At 61.4% G+C, this 16,787-nt stretch overlaps 1 protein-coding gene across 1 annotated transcript in view; it reads left to right on the top strand.

Annotated features, from left to right (window-relative positions):
* The first annotated feature begins 2,561 nt into the window (after positions 1–2,561).
* The window catches only part of HTRA3 (HtrA serine peptidase 3), a 30,899-nt gene continuing 16,673 nt past the window's right edge, over positions 2,562–16,787 (top strand). The window contains exons 1-3 of the mRNA XM_073891147.1: positions 2,562–3,151; positions 13,864–13,967; positions 15,167–15,367. Coding sequence (XP_073747248.1) covers positions 2,641–3,151; positions 13,864–13,967; positions 15,167–15,367 — 816 coding nt within the window. The 5' untranslated portion in view covers positions 2,562–2,640. The remainder of the gene's footprint in view (positions 3,152–13,863; positions 13,968–15,166; positions 15,368–16,787) is intronic.

Genomic DNA, 16,787 nt, shown 5'->3' with positions numbered 1-16,787 from the left:
ACTTCTTGTGGAAGCCCCAGGCCATCTTGTCCCTGGTCCCACCAAGGAGTATTTTATGGGGAATCCCATAGGGCTCACTGCCAGGACACTGGCCACATCTTCTTTCTGAGGCTCTCTGGGGAACCCTTCTCCCCTCCCGATGGTGAGAAAAGAGAGGCTGCTTGTTCTCATCACATGGACATCATGTTTCCCTCTTTGCCCTGGTGACTAGGAAGCTCAGAGCCACGTTTAAGGGCACGGGCTAAAAAATATCATCTCATGGTAAGAGTTTGTATATCAACTTCACCTCTGGCTTTCCATTACTTTTCCACCCCTCTTTTTTGTTTTGTTTTGTTTTGCTCTGTTCTCCTTTTTATCTGTTCTTGTTTGTAAAGAGCCTTAAACATGGGGGTGGGGGCAAGGGGGAGTAAATGTACATGACTGAATGATAAATTTATGCAGACAAAATAGCCTCCCAGCGCTCGGGGGAGATGTCGGAGGCGGGGGCGCCCAGAGCATAGCAGAGAGGACCCGGTGGGGGGCCCCGGGGCGCCAGCCCAGAAGCCTGGACTGAGGACAAGCTGCCTCCCATCCCGCGTAGGTCCTGATGGCAGCAGAGCCTCCGCCCCTCGCCAAAGCGCCCCCCTTCAAGGAACGCACACCCACAGGTGAGCAGGGCTCCGGGAGAGATTCAGATCCCGGGAAGGGGTTCCGACGCCGTCGGATGCTCGTGGGGGTGTCCCGGTCTGTGGAGCGGGAGGCAGGAAGGAGCAGGAGCGGCAGGGGGCGCTGCTCCCACCGTCTCCCCAGCAGCTGCCCCTGACATCTGGAAATGGACATCCCTGTGAGCCCGCAGAGCACCCTGCCCGCCCCCCCTCCCCAGCCCTGCTCACTGCAGCCTCCCGGAGCCCAGCCACGTCAGGGGAGAACAGAGACGACCCCAGGGGCCACACCCCGGCTTCCAAGCACGGGAGGGAAGCTTGTATGCGTCCTTTCGCTCTGGGCCTCAGTTTCCCCATCCGTACAAGGAATGGATATCCCCTTAGCCAGGCGGTTGTAGAGGTCATAGGTGGCCATTGGGGGCAGTGTGGTCTCGAGGGAAGAGCTTGGACCTGACTGGCAGAAAGGCCCAGAGCTGAGTCCCAGCCTGCCTGCCACACGCTGTGACCTTCCCCTTCTGCAGCCTCCCCATAAGGATCCTAATAGCCGCCTCCTCGGCGCCATGAATATTCAGTCAAATGATGTATGCAGGGCCCCCCAGGGCCCAGGAGCAACAGTCGCTGTCACTCATAAGTGACAGAGGAGTGACAGAGGCTCGTATGGCTCCCGTCTGCAGCAGCTGCCAGCCCTGGAGCCTCTCTGGAGACTCAGTTTCCCCATCTGTAGACAAAGAGGTGAGAAGAAATGAGCTCCTGGCCCTGCCTGTGGTCTCTGTTCTTCTGGGCACCATAGCATCCAGGCACGCAGAAGCACTGCCCTGAGGGGTGACAGCACATTTCCAGGCCACCCTAGCCGCTGCGGGCCCCCCAAGTATCCCTTCTGCTCAGCACCGCCTGGAAGTCTTGGCTGGTGCCCCTGCCACTGGCCAGATGTTATTTAACATGCTCACCAAGAAGCCCGTGTGTATCATGGACTGATTTGTTGTTCTATACCTTTAATGCCCGTATTCCAGTAGCCCTTCTGACCCTGTGCAGTCTGTTTTATGCATTTAAAAAAAGCATCATGCTGCGAGCCAGCCTTCCCAGACTTCACAGGGTGAGGATCCGCAGGGCCAGCGTTTGCACACGTGCGTTTTCTCCTGTCCAGTGAGTCGCCACTCTGATTTGCTTCTGCTTCCGCAGCCTCTGACCAGGCGGTGACCAGCTCCTGGTGTGTCCTCTGCCAGACCCCAGTCCCATTGCTGCATAGCCCACCCCTTCCCTGGGGTCCTCCCACCAATCCTGGGAGGGAGCAAAGTGCTCTTCATTGCCCTTCTGGGCAGGGGGAAACTGAGGCACAGAGCCGTAGCCAACTCCCAGGGTCACAGAGCAGGGAGAGCTGGGACTGGAAGCCCAGACAGAACTGTCAGACACGGCAGACAGACTGTCACATCCTCGAAGCTGTAAAGAGTGAGAAGTTAGGCACAAGGCGGGCGCTTCCTGAAGGTCTGTCCCAGGTGGAGGTGGGGAACCAGGAGGGGTGACATCTGCCCTTCCAGCGCTGGAGCTGGGGGAGGGGCGTGCTGGGGAGGAGGAGCAGGGAGATCTGACCTGTCCATGTCCCCGGGGACAGGAGGAGCTCAGGTCCTTGGAACCCGGGGCACGGACAGGACTGGCACAGGGGCTCTGGGAGGGCCCGAGGCCTGTGCCTAGCGGACCCCTCCGCCCCGCGGACCCCTCGGCTCCGCCCCTCGGGCCCCACCAGCTGACCCATACCCCGCCTTTCCCAGACCAGGCAGGCCGGGGGCTGGCGGGGGCTGGCGGGGGCCGGGGCGGGGCTGGCCCAGGGGCCGGACCGCCCCTTCCAGCGAGGGCGGGCCGCGCGCGCGCGCGCCTTTAAATGCGGCGGGGCTGCTAGGCGCGCCGAGTGTCGGCCCAGAAGGAGCTGGCTCCTCTCCGGTCCGCGCGCCCCGCCCGGCGTGCCCCTGTGGCCCCGCGGCCCGCCCGCCTGAGCCGCCGGCGCATGTGGCCGCGCGCCCGTCCCCGTCCCCTCCGCAGGCGGCCGCCGCCCGGCCCCGGCACGGCCTCGGCGTCCCCGCTGGTCCCCGGCCGGTCCCCCGCGCTGCCGCCCGGCCCCGGCCCCGCCGCTATGCCGGCGCGCGCTCTGCTCCTGGCCGCGCTGGCCGCGCTGACGCTGGCCCGAGAGCCCCCGGCGGCGCCGTGTCCCGCGCGCTGCGACGTGTCGCGGTGCCCGAGCCCCCGCTGCCCCGGCGGCTACGTGCCCGACCTCTGCAACTGCTGCCTGGTGTGCGCCGCCAGCGAGGGCGAGCCGTGCGGCCGCCCCCTCGACTCGCCGTGCGGGGAGAGCCTGGAGTGCGCGCGCGGGGTGTGCCGCTGCCGCTGGGAGCACGCTGTGTGCGGCACCGACGGGCACACCTACGCCAACGTGTGCGCGCTGCAGGCGGCCAGCCGGCGCGCGCTGGAGCTCTCGGGGACACCCGTGCGCCAGCTGCAGAAGGGCGCCTGCCCATCGGGTAAGCGCTCGGCCCGGGCGACGGGCGCGGGGTGTGAGGGAAGGCGCCTCCGGGGGAAACTGAGGCGCAGAGCTGGGGAGGAGCCTCGAGGTCCGCACTGGTTGGGCACAATGGGCAGAAATCATCTAATCCGACCCCTGGCCTTCCGGGTGGGGAAATCGAGGCCCAAAGTCACAGAAGTAGTTAAGAGTGAAACCCTGTGCCCTCCTGACCACCCTAGGGGTTTGGTCTGGCTCTCTGCTTCCCTGTCTCTCTCTGACCTCATCAGAACGTACCTTTCCTGTGTATCATTTCTGCTGGTCCCATATTCCTGCTCTGTGCGGGTGCTGGGTGGAGAGCCGTCTTTCCTGGCCTTAAATCTAACCCAGAGCGGATGTTCTCTTGAGCGACATCCAGTGTTTCCTTTCTTTTTAGCTGCACTTAGAGTTCACGTCTCTAGAGGGCTGTTTGGGAATGGTGAGCCAGCATGTGGGGTCTCTGAGTGGCTTGGGGCCTCCTGGGACAGGCTGCTGAATCAGGGACCTCCTTTGTCCCTTCCAACCCTAGGACAGCCTCCCCCCACCCAGAGCTGGCCCAGAACTGCTTCTTGCCACACAGCTTGACCCTGTGCATGGAAGAAAATGCTAGAAAACCCTGCTGCCCCTTTATCTGTTTAGGGCACCTCTTAGGAAGTTGGTTCAGTAGGTACTTGCGGTTGCCATGTGCTTCGGGCTGAGCCCCAAGTTCGCAGAGATGAGTCGAGCCCTGTGTATGCCCTCAGTTTCCAGCTGCTGGGGGGAGACGCTGACCACCGGGCCCGGCTTTGCAGGCCCTAGGAGCACTGTGGGACGTCCAGCTGCCTGGGGTGCCAAGAAGCCTTCAGGGATAAGGAGGGTCTCAACTGAATCCCTTGGATGAGGGGGGACAGGTTCTCCAGGTAGTGGTAGGGAACGGTTCTTTGGGAAGAGAGGAGAGCGTGAGCCACCACGTGGAGGGCACGGAGCCAGGAGCAGCTGGTGGGGAGTGGGATGCATGGGGTGGGGGGTGCAGCACCCACGGCTGGGCAGGCTGGTGGGGATGGGGGACGAGTGGCCATAAGTGTCCTGCCATTGGCTTAGATTTCATCCTGCAGGCCAGACTTCCCCCAGTTGTGTCTGGTATTCTGAAAATAAGTGTCTCATGGCCCAAAAAGTTTGGGAACATAAACACTGTCCGTGCAGTGGTGATTCACACTACCTTGGAGTCTATCAGAAGTTCTGAGAGAACCTACAGTGAGAAAAAAACAAACAAACACACACACACAAAATCATAAAACCCAGGGTTTTCCAAGAGAATTTCAGCAGAGAGCTCTTCTTTCCTGGCAGAACACGTATGCGCTCCTCCTGGCACCCTGGGGTTCTGGGGAGCCCAGTCTGGGAAGATTGTGTAGGATTAAATATTATTTGGGGGGGGCAGTGAAGGGCTCTAAGGGAGGCGAGGGCCAGAGTGTCAGACTTGTGTTTAGATCATGCCCAGGAGAGTGAGGGATGAGGGCGCTGGGCCCTGCGGAGCGTCTGAGATGGGCGTTGGCATTGAATGAGCCACCACGGCTACACCTCCCAGGTGGCCCTCTGCCCCAGGGCTTGGCCCTGGGGGGCCACCTCGGGCCGTGTCGGTGGCTCCAAGAGACCGCAGGCTCAGGGCGAGGCGCGCCTGCCCACTACAGCTTGGTTGTGTCCATGGGGCCCTCCAACCCTGACTCCCCCATGTGGGGGATCCTATTAGAATAAGTTTCTAGGACCGGGGGGGGTCCTAAGCATTTCGAAACCCTCATTTCTTGAGGACGGAGTCCACATTTGTAAAGTACCTTGTCTGTGTGTCCAGCTGGCCCGGGGCTGGCGACAAGGGAACCATGATGGTCATTCCCCATCTGTGCCCTGGAGAAACTCGACAGCTGGGGAGACACACGGGAGGGTGAGAAGACAGGAGGAGCCTGACCCCAGACAGGTGCAGAGGTCACTCCGCAGGCAGGAAGGGCATGATGGGAGGAGGGGCTGCCAGTGTGGAGGTCACTGCTGGGGCTCTAAGGCTACGGACCCTCATTTCCTCTTCTGTAACGTGGGTAGGGCTGGCAGGGACTGATGAGCCAGGGTGTGTGGGCACGTGCCCCCTACTGAGCCCTCGGTAGACCACTTATTAGTTCACAGGTGACTGTCCCTGTTAGGACCACCACCGTGTCTGGTTTATGCGGCCAGGTCAGCTTCTGTGCTGAGCTGTGGAAGGTGAGTTGGAGCTCTCCCTGCAAAAGATGGGCCGAACAGGAGGGACCGGAGCAAAGCAGAGGCAGAAGGAGCGACCTCACAGGCCCAGAAGCCCACGGGCCTGACCCAGCCAGAGCCGCAGGGGCAAGGAACCCATGAGGGAGCCGGGGCTTTAAACAGGGGGATGGGGAGGCCTCAGTGCTGCTGGGAGGGCGCTCGGGGCTGGGGTCGGTGCCCACTGTGCACGTTATGGTCTGTGTGGCCCCGCCCTCGCTCCTGGGCCCTGTGCCATCAGCGTCGCCCCATGCACAGGGACCGTGGACATCCAGGTTTCTGCCAGTTACACTCGCTAAACCCAGTCCTTACAGAATACTTGCTGCGCTGGGTGGGGTCTCTTGCTCGCGCTGTTATCTGCCTCTGCCAGTCTGGCCCTTTGTACAGCCCAGATGCGCTCAGGGAGGCAGGGGGCAGTCAAGTGATTGGTCTGAGGTCACTTGGCCAGGAAGTGACCGAGCCAGGCCAGGACCCCCGCTCTGGCTGGCTTTAAAAGCGGCACTGTCATGGGGCCCAGACTTTCTTCTGCCGGTGGGGGACAGCAGGGTCCCCGAGGTCTGGAGTCTGGGTCCGGCCGGGGTGTCCGGCTCCACGGGGCTCAGCCTTCACTGAGTGTCACTGACAGCGTCCACTCCACCCCCGCCCTCCCGAGGGCCCGTCCCGAGGTCACTGGGTGATGTCCACTTGTAGCGGCCGGCAAGGTGCCGCCCATCCTGGGCTTCTCCGCACGGAATTCCCGCCGGCTCCACCCTCAACTGGGCCTGCCTTCAGATGTCCAGGCGCTGATGACTCGGGTCCAGTCCCCAGTGCCCGGTTTGTCCTCTGCTGGCCTGGTCCTCAGCCACACATGTTTGTCATGTCACCTTCCCCTGGCTCCTTACTCCCACCCACAGGCAAGAGTCCTCGGCTCCACCTGGAACCCGCCCCCGAGCCTCCCTTGATGCTCCTTGCCCCAGCACCGCTGGCCTGCACGGCCCCACCTCCCTCATCTCCCTCCTGTCACTTCTCCACGCAGCGACCACGAGAACCTGGATCAACCCATTCTGCCCATCCCCAGCAGGAACCCCTCAGCAGCTCCCCGGCACTGATCGACCCACGGGGCCATGTGCCGTCTGGCCCCACCCACCCCGCAGTGCCACCTCATCCTCTGTGCTCCTGCCTGCCCTTCTGCTCCCCACCTCAGGGCCCTTGCACATGCTGGGCCTGCAGCCCCAGGTGCCCGTTCCCTCACCTTCACGGGGCCACGTCCTCCTCTGCCTGGGCCTAGATGTCCCACCACCCCTGAGCCACCTTCCCTGACCACCACACCCAGACAACCCCTTCTTCAGCCTCATGAGCACACCGCGGGGTCCCTGCAGACCCTCCCTTCACCGGTGTGACCAGGCTTCTCTGCAGTATCTCCATCTCACCGGCTCCGAGCCCTTGATTCCCTGCCAGGCCCACTGCAGCACCCGGTGCACAGTAGGAACTGTGGAATGAACGGATCATCTGTTCAATAGGTGAATCCCCTATGACCCTCCGATCCTCCTTGCATACCCCCAGTGAAGGGGGCTCACTACCTTCCAGGAGCTTTGCATATCCCCATCTCCCCTGGCAGCAGGGCGACTGCATGGTGTGGAGAAGTGTCTGTCAGTGGGATAGTGAACACGGAGATGAATGTGCTCAGCATGTCTATAGGGAGAGGAGGCTTCCTTGTTCACCTAAGCAGAGCCCCGTGACCCTCAAAGCCTCCCTGCCCACGACTCAGACAAATAGGTCTATGCGCACACAATTAATTCAAAACTTAGAGCCTGAGGGCAATTTACAACGTGGCATTTGATAATCTGCGTGGATTGTGCAAGCCCAGCACAGGTTCTGACGACGTCTCTCCCGGTTTTATCTATTTAAGAGCTTTGCCCGGTGTTTGAGTTCTAATTGCCTTCGTGGCTTCCTGCGTATGTCTTGGATGGAATTCAGCCCCGGGGACCAGGCAGGATGACGCCTCCCGCCCTTCTCCCCCCACCCCTTGCCCTCACGCTGGACAGCGGAGCCCAGCTGCAGCCTCTGGCGCTTCTGAGCCAGGAGCCCCGTCAGAGGGGAGCAGAGACCTGGGTACTGAGCAGCTGTGCTTTGTGACCAGGGGCCCAGGGAGCACCCCACCCTCTGTGCTCCTGCTGTCGGCCTGGAGGTGTGGCAGGGGTCCCACAGCAAGCCCTGGGGTCTGCCTGCTCAGGCTTCTCCCCTTGCCCTGCACCTCCACACAGTGGCCTGAGAGGGTGTCGTAAGACTTGGATCTCCCTGCCCAAAGCCCAGCCGTCAAGACCAAGCAAGCACAGACTTCTGATGCCGCCTGGCCTCGCCTTCCTGCCCGGCTTCATCACCGTTAGCAGATCCCTTCGAAACCCCTGCTCCTGTCTCGTGAGGGACAGAAGACTCCGTGTGGAACCCAGCTGAGGGAGACACCACCGCCAGAATGGGGAAAGGGGTAGATCAGGAAGGGCGTCCTGCAGGAGGTAGCATACAGACAGCCATTGAGGGGTGGGCACAAAGAGCACCTGTGCAGAGAAGGATGGCGGGAAATGCTGTGAGGGTGACCCATCGTCAGGAGGCAAAGAGCCACCGAAGGTTTATGGGTAACAGGTGTGCAAAATGGCAGAGGGGGCCCAGCTAGCGGGAGGCCAGTGCCCTGGGCAGAGAGAGCTGATGAGGCCTGACGATGTCTGACAGAGGTTGGGCAGGGGGCTGTCGGGGCAGATGGATGGCAGGGCCTTTCCTGGAGGCAGGGCGCCTGGAGGAACAGGTTTGAAAAGGCGAGGTGATGCGTGCAGATTAGGTATGAGGGGCACCCTGGTGCGGAGGGTTTCCAGTGGGGACAGGGTTCCCTGGCAAGAGACTGGCTGATGAGCGACTGCGTCCGCATGTCTGTGGCGGGCACCTGGCTAAGTGAGTGGCATGTCCTCCCTAGGGTCTGAGTATTGCCTCCTCCCGGGCCTTGCTTTGAGGGAGAAAAGCCACCGGGTTTACCAAGGTCAAGGGTGAGACGCCAGGCTTGTGCTTCAGGCTGCCAAAGCCTTAAACACACGTTATTTAGGTCTTGTTGTCATGGCTCTTTATAAGAAAAAGCTTAGCAGGGGCAGGGACCTACCCCAGGTGGGGGACGGACAGCTCTGCCCAAGCCTAGGCCCCCTGATTCTCCATCTGCTGTGCTGCATGCTGGGCAGATCTCCAGCGCCTTGAGGAAGTGGCTTTCCTGTTTGATTTTGATAAGGGTGTTAAATAAGCAGGTAAGAAAGAGAATAAAGTCACAGACTCCTTGTCGTCAGCACAGAGAAGATGTGGCCGGGACGTATATGTGTGTGCCCTAAATGGAATACCAGGTCTCGTGTAGGGAGGAATCGGTGAACCCTTGGAGTTATGCAGTGCACAACCAGCCCAACTGCATGCTTTAGCCCCTATAGTGCATGATAGGCAGAGCCAGAACTGGGACTCAGGTCTGTTCTCCACGTCCAGCTGCTCAGGGATGAGTCCCAGCCACCCCACCAAAAAGTCTCCTAAGCTCTCTGCACCTCGGATTTATCTGTGAAATGGGACCTTTCTGGCTGGGTCCCTGGATAATCAGTGAGGTGAGGAATTTAAAGTGCTTTGTACAGCGTCAAGGCTAACAGACTTTAGTGTGAACAGACCTCGATGCCGACAAGTGGGTGTTTCTGACACAAATGGAATTTGCGAGAGAGAAGGAGAGGTAGTGGAGGAAGGGAGATGCTGGAAGGCCGTGTTTGTGGAAGGGAGTTCTAATGACCTTGTTCAGCGCACGACCCAGCCAGGGAGCCTGAGCCCAGAGGAGTCAGCCGCTGGACCAGTCAGGCCAGAGAGTGCTTCCTGTTGGAGGAGGGCCTGGGGCTGACCCCACCTTGGCTTCCGTGGTGACCCAGAGTCCTGCCTGGCCTGTGGTACCCTTTTGGTAAAGGACAGACAAGCTAATGAGGTTAGCACGTTACAGGAGTCAGACTGACCCCAAGCCGAAGACTCGCCAAGCTGGGTGCCCCTGGGCAGGACAGCCCATCACTGGCTGAGGACCAGCCCAGAGCAGAGGAGGTACCTGGGGTCAGCATCAAGGGACCTGGCTCTGGGCCTTGGGTGGGGGGTTCTCCTGGCCTGGGAAATGAGCAAAGATCCTGCCTCACAGAACGGCTTCGAGAGTTCACTGGTCTCATAAACGTCCGGGGCCCAGCGTATGGCAGCTGCCGGGCAGGACCCATGCAGCGGGGGAGCCCTGCATCCAGGGACAGGAGCCTGGGGCCTGAGGGCCACAGACCGCAGCACCGTGCCCCTGGAAGCCACAGTGGGATCTGGAGCCCCTGTTCCTGGCTCAGGGGTAGGCAGTCACTTGGGGACAGGCAAGTTTTCAAGAGCAAGAAAAACACAGGGAACTGTTCTAGGAACTAATTAGACCTGGGAGGCGGCTCCTGGGGCTTCAAAGCCTGCCCCTGGTGGGTGAGTGGGGCCTGCGGGTGGGGGCTGGGGCCGTGGAGGGGCCCCTGAGATGGTGCAGTTGTCCCCACAGAGCATTCGTGCACCCCCTTGCTCATTCACTCATTCTCTCACTGCTCCCTGCTCAGTGCTGTGGATTGGGGGCACCCAGGCCATGAGAACAGTCCGAGGGGCACGCCTTGGGAGGGGTTACGAGGGGCTGTGGGACCCAGAGGGGTGGTTGTGGTCACTGAGCCTGCTTGAAGGATAAGAGAAGGGCAGTTCCCGACAGAGGGAACCAGAGCTGGGGGTACAGGGGGACAGTGGCGGTAGGCGAGCCTGCAGATACAGATGGAACCCGGACACCCAGCTCCTTGAATGCACTGATAAGATGTCATCTAGTCTGCAGCCTGTGTTTAGCATTATGGACAGATGGGCACAGCCGGGGCTTTGTGGTCATCTGCTGATGGCCCTTCCATCCCAGCTCATAGCTAACCACTGGGTGACAGGTCAGGGCTTCTTCTGATGGACTAAGGGCAATGACCTCAGAGTTAGTGGAACAGAACTGGGTCTCAGTCCCGGCTGCCCATTATGTGCTGGCGGGGTAGTGCCTACAGATGGGCAGGCTATGCAAGGGAAGCCAGGCACACTGTGATCTTTGTTAATAATGGACTTGTGCAGTCCCCAGCCTGCACAGCAGCAGTACAAGGTGGCCCTGAGGGGTGTCTGAGCTAGTCAGTTTCCCACTCCGGGCTTCGGTCTCCCCATCTGTTTCATGGCATTACGACTATCCAGAGCTGGCACATGGTGAGTCCTCTTTCAGGGTTTGCCACTGTCCCTGAGCTCTGCCACGCAAGAATGTTGGGGCGGAGCCCGGCGGCCCAGCTCCTCTCCCCTCCGCCCCTGGTCCCAGGCGCTCGCTCGCATCCTGGTTGTGCCCCTTCTCCTCCCCGGAGACGCCACAAGACACCTGGCCCTGATTGCTTTGCTCTGTGTCAAATTCCTCCCAACTAGAACTTCCAAGTCCTGGGGATTACAGTTTATTTTTGAAAACAAAAGAAAACAAAATGCTAACAGCTGAATCTGGTCGGGACTGACTGTTGACTTCAGAACTTTGGCTGGAGGACGGGGTGGGGGTGGGGGTTGTCAAAACCCCAAATAAACAGAGTCTGCTTTCCAGCCGTGGGGCCCAAGGTTTTCATGTGGGAAGAAGCGGTGGGAACCGAGTCCTCCCTTCCCACTGATTCATGGGGTGATTCATCTGTGTGTGGGGAGGAGGACCAGGAAGCTGGCCCTGCCCCGCCCCAGCACCCCCTCCCCACCACCCACCACGGTCGGTCTGCTTAAAGGTACAGGGCCTGGCAGGGCCCAGGTCGCCAGCTGGCTGACCCTGGAGCCCCACGGGGGTGCCCCAGGCCCTGGGTCAGGGAGGCCTCAGGCTCTGAAGTCCTTGGGACCTGGATCGAGGCATCCCTAGGCTTCCCTCTGCCCCATCCCCTGCCACCCTGTGCTGTGCCTGGCTCGTCACTCGCCTGTACTTGGTGCAGAGGGCACACAGAGACACTCAGCATGCGTGGATTGAATGTGCCCCATGTGAGAGGGAGTGCCAAGGGCGGGGCATTATTCTGGGAACCCCCAGGAGGGAGAGACTCATTCTGCTGGAAGAAGCCTGCCAGGGGCCTGCCTGGAGGAGGTGGGATTTGAGTTGTGCCCAGGACAAGCTGGAGCATCTTGCTAGGGAGCAGTGGGGAATGGTCTGTGTAGGTGAGGCACAGAACGGCGGGTGATGGAGCAGAGCCTTGGGGTAAATGGCCCAACAGGTTTCACGGGGGGGGGGGTGACACCTGACGTGGCCCTCGGGGACTGCCCACCCCAGCACGGCACGGCGGGCACGCACCTCGGCTGGGGTGAACCCAGCACACAAGGGAGACCTGCAGACCCTGCCAAGCCCCGACCCGTGGAAGGGAGAAGGGCCTGGGGTGGAGGTCCTCTGAGGTCCCAGGGCCACGGGAATTACCTGGTGAGGAGTGTCCCGTCAGAGACCAGAACCCGACAGGACAGCGATTTCTGTGACTGGTTTCCTTCCTCTGCCTGGAGGCAAGAGCATGGTTTGGGTTCCCAGGGGCCTCAGGGTGGGGGAGACCGAGCTGGCCTTAGCCCCCACAGCTGACTAGTGAAACTAGAGTTTCAGCGACGATTCGCAATCCTGCGTGGAAATAAATGTGTGGAACCAGAGTGGGACCAGCCCCTGGGACCCTTGTTATTGTGAGCTCTGAACCCTAAACCCCACCCCTCCGAGGGTTTTGCCACCCGGGGGAGGGCTCCCAGGCAGGTAGCCCCTGGCCGCCTGCAGTTGGATGGGCGAGGGGCCTCAGCTGTGGCCGGCTACAGGCCACGTCTCCCACCTGGCCTCCGGCCACCCCCGGACAGGCCGCCTTTGATTCAGGCTGACCACAATGGCCTGGGCCCCCGTGTCCCACGCCCGCTGCCTGGCTGAGAGGCAGACATCACAGAATTGGTGGGTGGGGCTTCCTCTCCACCCCTGACCTTGGAGCCTGAGGCAAGCCCTCTCCGGACCCGGAGTCCCAGTCCAGGCATAATGGACAGTCGGGGCATGAGGGAGCCACTGGGGATGGGCGAGGGGCCCCTAAGGAAGAGAGTCCCCAGCCTGAGCTCAGAACGTGCCTTCTCCAACTCGATATGCATCCTCAGGCAGGAGGATTTATCACTCAGCCCCACAGTCACCCCACCTTTGAGAGGGAGGCAGTGACCCCCACCCTGGCTGCCCCCTGGACGTGGGGAGAGTAGTCGGGATGTGGTTGGGGGCTGCATGTGCCCACAAATGTTTATGGGGCACGCAGGGTGGCCGCACTCACCATGACACCTCCTGTCCCTCTGGACAAAACAGAAAGCCAGATTCTCACTCAATCCGCATACCTCCCAGAACAACCTCAGCTGCAAAACTAGCCTTCACAGGCTGAGCCCTGTTTGCTCACTGACCCAGGTGCCAGGGGGCATGGTGGGCTCCCCTGGGCAGGGAGCTTCACACCTGCAAGTCACATTCCTACCCAGTTCCCACAGGGCAGGAGGGGTCATCTTCAGTCTCAGTTTCAGACTAGGAGTCAAGGCCCAGAGAAGGCAAGTGATTTGCCTAAGCCACACAGCTGGAGGTGGGGTGCCCAGCCAAGCCCGGCATGCTCCCAGCTCCAGGCATAAGCTCATTCGGGGACCGCGGGTTCCAGGTAGCGCCAGTCTCCGGGGGGAACCTGAGGGGCCTCAGCACATGCCCAAGCAAGGGAGACCAAAGGGGTGTGGGCCCCGTGCCACCCACATCCCTCAGGCCTGTGGTCCTGGCAGGCGGCAGCCCCTGCTGCTGAGAACAGCAGAAATCTGAGCCGGCAAAGGTTCCAGGGGGGTTCGTGAACGGCCCAGCAAGTTGGACTGGGGCATGGCCAAGTTGGATAGGGGGCTCTGGCGACTCAGACATCGGAGTCCCGCAGGGCCCAGGAGGGGGTCACACCATGGCCAGACCGGGGCAGCTCAGAAGGGTGAGTCAGGGGCCCCTGCTGGACCCTTGCCCAATCACTGCTCTGGCCCCAGGGCTGGAGCAACAGGCCAGAGCCACAGGGGAGGGGACGGTTGCCTCAAGCCGGGGCACTGCTGTCTATCAGAGAAAGGGTCAGGGCCCCTGGGGGCTGGCCCAGATCTAGCTCCAATGTCATGTCACTGCTCACAGCCGAGGGCAAGTGTCCTCACTGCTCTGAGCCTCCTGGCACGCTTGGTGGTGTCCAGTGAGGTAATGTGAGGAAGCTCAGCATTAGCCATTCTTGGGGCAAAGAAACCCCCTCCCAAACGTCTGGGTGTCACTGTGCTGCTGAGTGTGGGGCATTGCTGAGGGGCTCTGAACCCGGTGGGGTCCCTGGGGGAGCTTCCTCCTGGGTGGGGGTTCAGGCACCTCACTAATGCGCCTGGTTCTTCCTGCCAGTGCAGGTCTCCACCAGCTGACCAGCCCGCGGTACAAGTTCAACTTCATCGCGGACGTGGTGGAGAAGATCGCGCCGGCCGTGGTCCACATAGAGCTCTTCCTGAGGTGCGTGAGCCCTTCCCAGGCGTCCCCCATTCTAGCACCAGGGGCAGGTGAAGCCAGGTGCACGTGGGGTCAGGTGGGTCTCCCTGACACCTCCGTTGCGTGTACCCTTGGGGAGGGACGCCCACTCTCTGCCCCTGGTGTCCTCGCTGAGGGGAATGGATATGCACCTGCACCCTCCGGGCTGTAGGTTTGCTAAGCGGGTGTGTCCCAGGGCAGGGGGCGCCCTGGTGTCACAGAGGCTGCCTAAGCTGGTTCTGGGAAACACTGCTGCCCCGAAGGCTGCTTGCCCGTGGAATCCTGGGGTCTCCTCCCAGAGAGACCTCTACTTCCCAAAAAGAAGACATTGGCAGCAGGTCGTCTCAAGTTAAAAGTGTTTCTTCCTTCTGTCTGACTTCACCTCTTGGCCCTTGTGTGTGGAGGGGGCCACCAGTCCGCCCAGATGAGGCTCATAGGGTCCAAACCCTTCCACTCTGATGGGGGACAGAGGGAGCCAGGCCTCTGTGCACCGGAGTGGACAGTCATCCCGAGGCCTCGGGCCAGGGCACTGGGGCCTTGTGCGTTTGCCTGGCACTTTCCCCGGGGGCTTGGAGGCAGGCCGGTGCCGTGATGCCGACACTGAGGCCCATGGGGGGTCCCTGGGGGGTGGGCAGAATCATTCACTCTTGTTCTCCAGCCCCAGTATGGGGCTCCCAGCTCACTGGGCATGGTGCTTGCCCAGTGGGAGCCCTTGTCACGGGGTGTCACTGCCCCACATCTCTGGAGGGCAGGGACTGTCTTCACCCCTGATGGTGCTTCACGGGGTGAGCAACCAATAGCACGAGCCCCCCATCAGAACAGCAATGCCCTTGGACCAACTGTGTGCTCCGAGCCCTGGTGGCCGCTTTGCCAACATGTGTCTCAATAGCCCTGGTGAGTGCCCACCTCTTAGAGGAGGGAGCTGGGCACAGGCAGGACTCACCCTGAGTCAGGACCGGGGGCCCACCCCTCCGTGCTGACTGACACTCTGCACCCCGAGGCCCTTTCTGCTCTCACGCACGGCTGAACCCCAGATGCTAGGATTTGATGTTCCCATTCCCTGGGTGTGGAGTGAGGCAGGGGACCTTCTCCAGGCCCACAGAGCTGCCGAGTGCCGAGTTGGGCTTTGACCCCAGGTCTCTCAGGCCCCAGAGCTGACCCCTTACCTGGCCTTTCTGCGGGCTCCAGATCCGGAGACATGTCATTGAGGAAATTACAACTGGACACGCTAAGTGGCACATCCCTGGCCTTGCCAGTGGCTCAGATGGGGCCAGTGTCTTTCTAGAAGGCTCCGGGCAGCAGCCTCTGAGCCAGCTAATTGCTGACTGCAGCCCAGCCTGGGCAGGTGGCATTGCCTTTGCCACTTCAGCCTTGGAGGCCCATGTCCCAGTGGGCGGGTGGGCAAGACCAAGCAGGCCAGATCCCAGACACAGATGAGATGCTCATCGAGCCTGGGAGCCTCGGCTGTAAGCCTGACCTGGGGGAGGAGGCTGCCGGCAGCCTTGGGCCCCTCCTGCAGCCAGCTCCTACCGTGGGTCCAGGAGGCGGTCAGGTGCAGCCCCCACCCCGGGCCACACTCAGAGCTGGGCGGCGGTGGAAGGTGACCGTGAGAGTGGACAGAGGCTAGGGTCCCCCCGGGGCCGAGTGGCCAGGCTGCCTGACCCAGACGAGTCCCTCGTGTCCTGGGCCACAGCGTCTGTGCCTGTAAACTCGAGGCCTGCTACCATGTAGGGTGATTGTGGGCATTAAATCACTTTGTGTCTGGCTTGGAGGGCTCGGTGACGTGAGCCCCTGACACTGGTCCTGCCCGCGAGGCAGCCTTCTGCACTCCCTCACGTCCCTGAGACGTTGCCCCTCGTGTTCTTTCCCTCCTGCATGGTCCCAGACCCCTGGGGTGCCCTTTCTCCCTCACCTCTGCTAAGCGGCCTCAGACACTGAGTACCTGCTCCGTCCAGGCCCCTCTGGGGTGGCAGAGAGGGTCCTGAGCTGCATCCGGACTCCCTCCTCCCTGGCATCCTGGCCACGGGCCGGGGTTCCTCTCGGCTCTGGTGAGGCTTGGGCATTGTCACGCATCCGTGAATTCTGATCTCCGACCATTGGACCCCGTGTACGGAGGCAGAAGCCGTATGTGTGTCTGAGTGCACACCCCGCCCGGCTCCGTCCAGTGTCCCCTGCCCCGAGTCTCTGGGAGGACGGCGCCTGGTGCAGAATTCACGGAGCAGAGCCTGCCATCGAGCTGGGGGAGCACACCACCCCCCAGTGCTACCCTCTCCATGCATAGGCAGATATGCCACCCCCCCCCCGGGAAGCTATCCCCCTGGGACCTGCCGTGGGACAACCCCAGCAGAGGCTACATGCCCATTAGTGCCAATAGCAGCCCTATTTGCTGAGTGACTTCCTGCCTCCAGGCATCACACTCAGCAGGGTACGTACCCCATTTCCTAGCTGGGGAGATTGAGGCCTGCCCACGGCCAGGCAGATAATAAGTGGGACGGGCTGAGATTAGAGTCCCGGCCTGTCTGGCTCCAGTGCTGAGTTGTCAAGGCTGTGAACGCCTGCCTGTCCGAACAGGCCCGATGCACACGGGCCTCCCGTCTCTTCCCAGAAAGTTGCAAGTCACAGATGGTTGTCCCCTCTGTCTGGCTGTGAAATGGGCCCAGGCATCAGTGACCTGGGCCAAGGCCACAGCTGGAGGAAGCAGAGCTGGGGTCGGCCCCGGGCCCGGGGATTCCAAACCCATCATCTTTCACCCCACGTTGGGCTCTGCTTCTCACCAGCTGGTGCATGGCTGCGGCCGGCCCCACATTCA

Source organism: Callorhinus ursinus, unplaced genomic scaffold (genome assembly GCF_003265705.2).
Source record: "Callorhinus ursinus isolate GAN/ISIS: 27379988/994484 unplaced genomic scaffold, GSC_fseal_2.0 scaffold4, whole genome shotgun sequence".
Lineage (NCBI taxonomy): Eukaryota > Metazoa > Chordata > Mammalia > Carnivora > Otariidae > Callorhinus > Callorhinus ursinus.
This window is presented reverse-complemented; position numbering and strand designations above follow the sequence as displayed.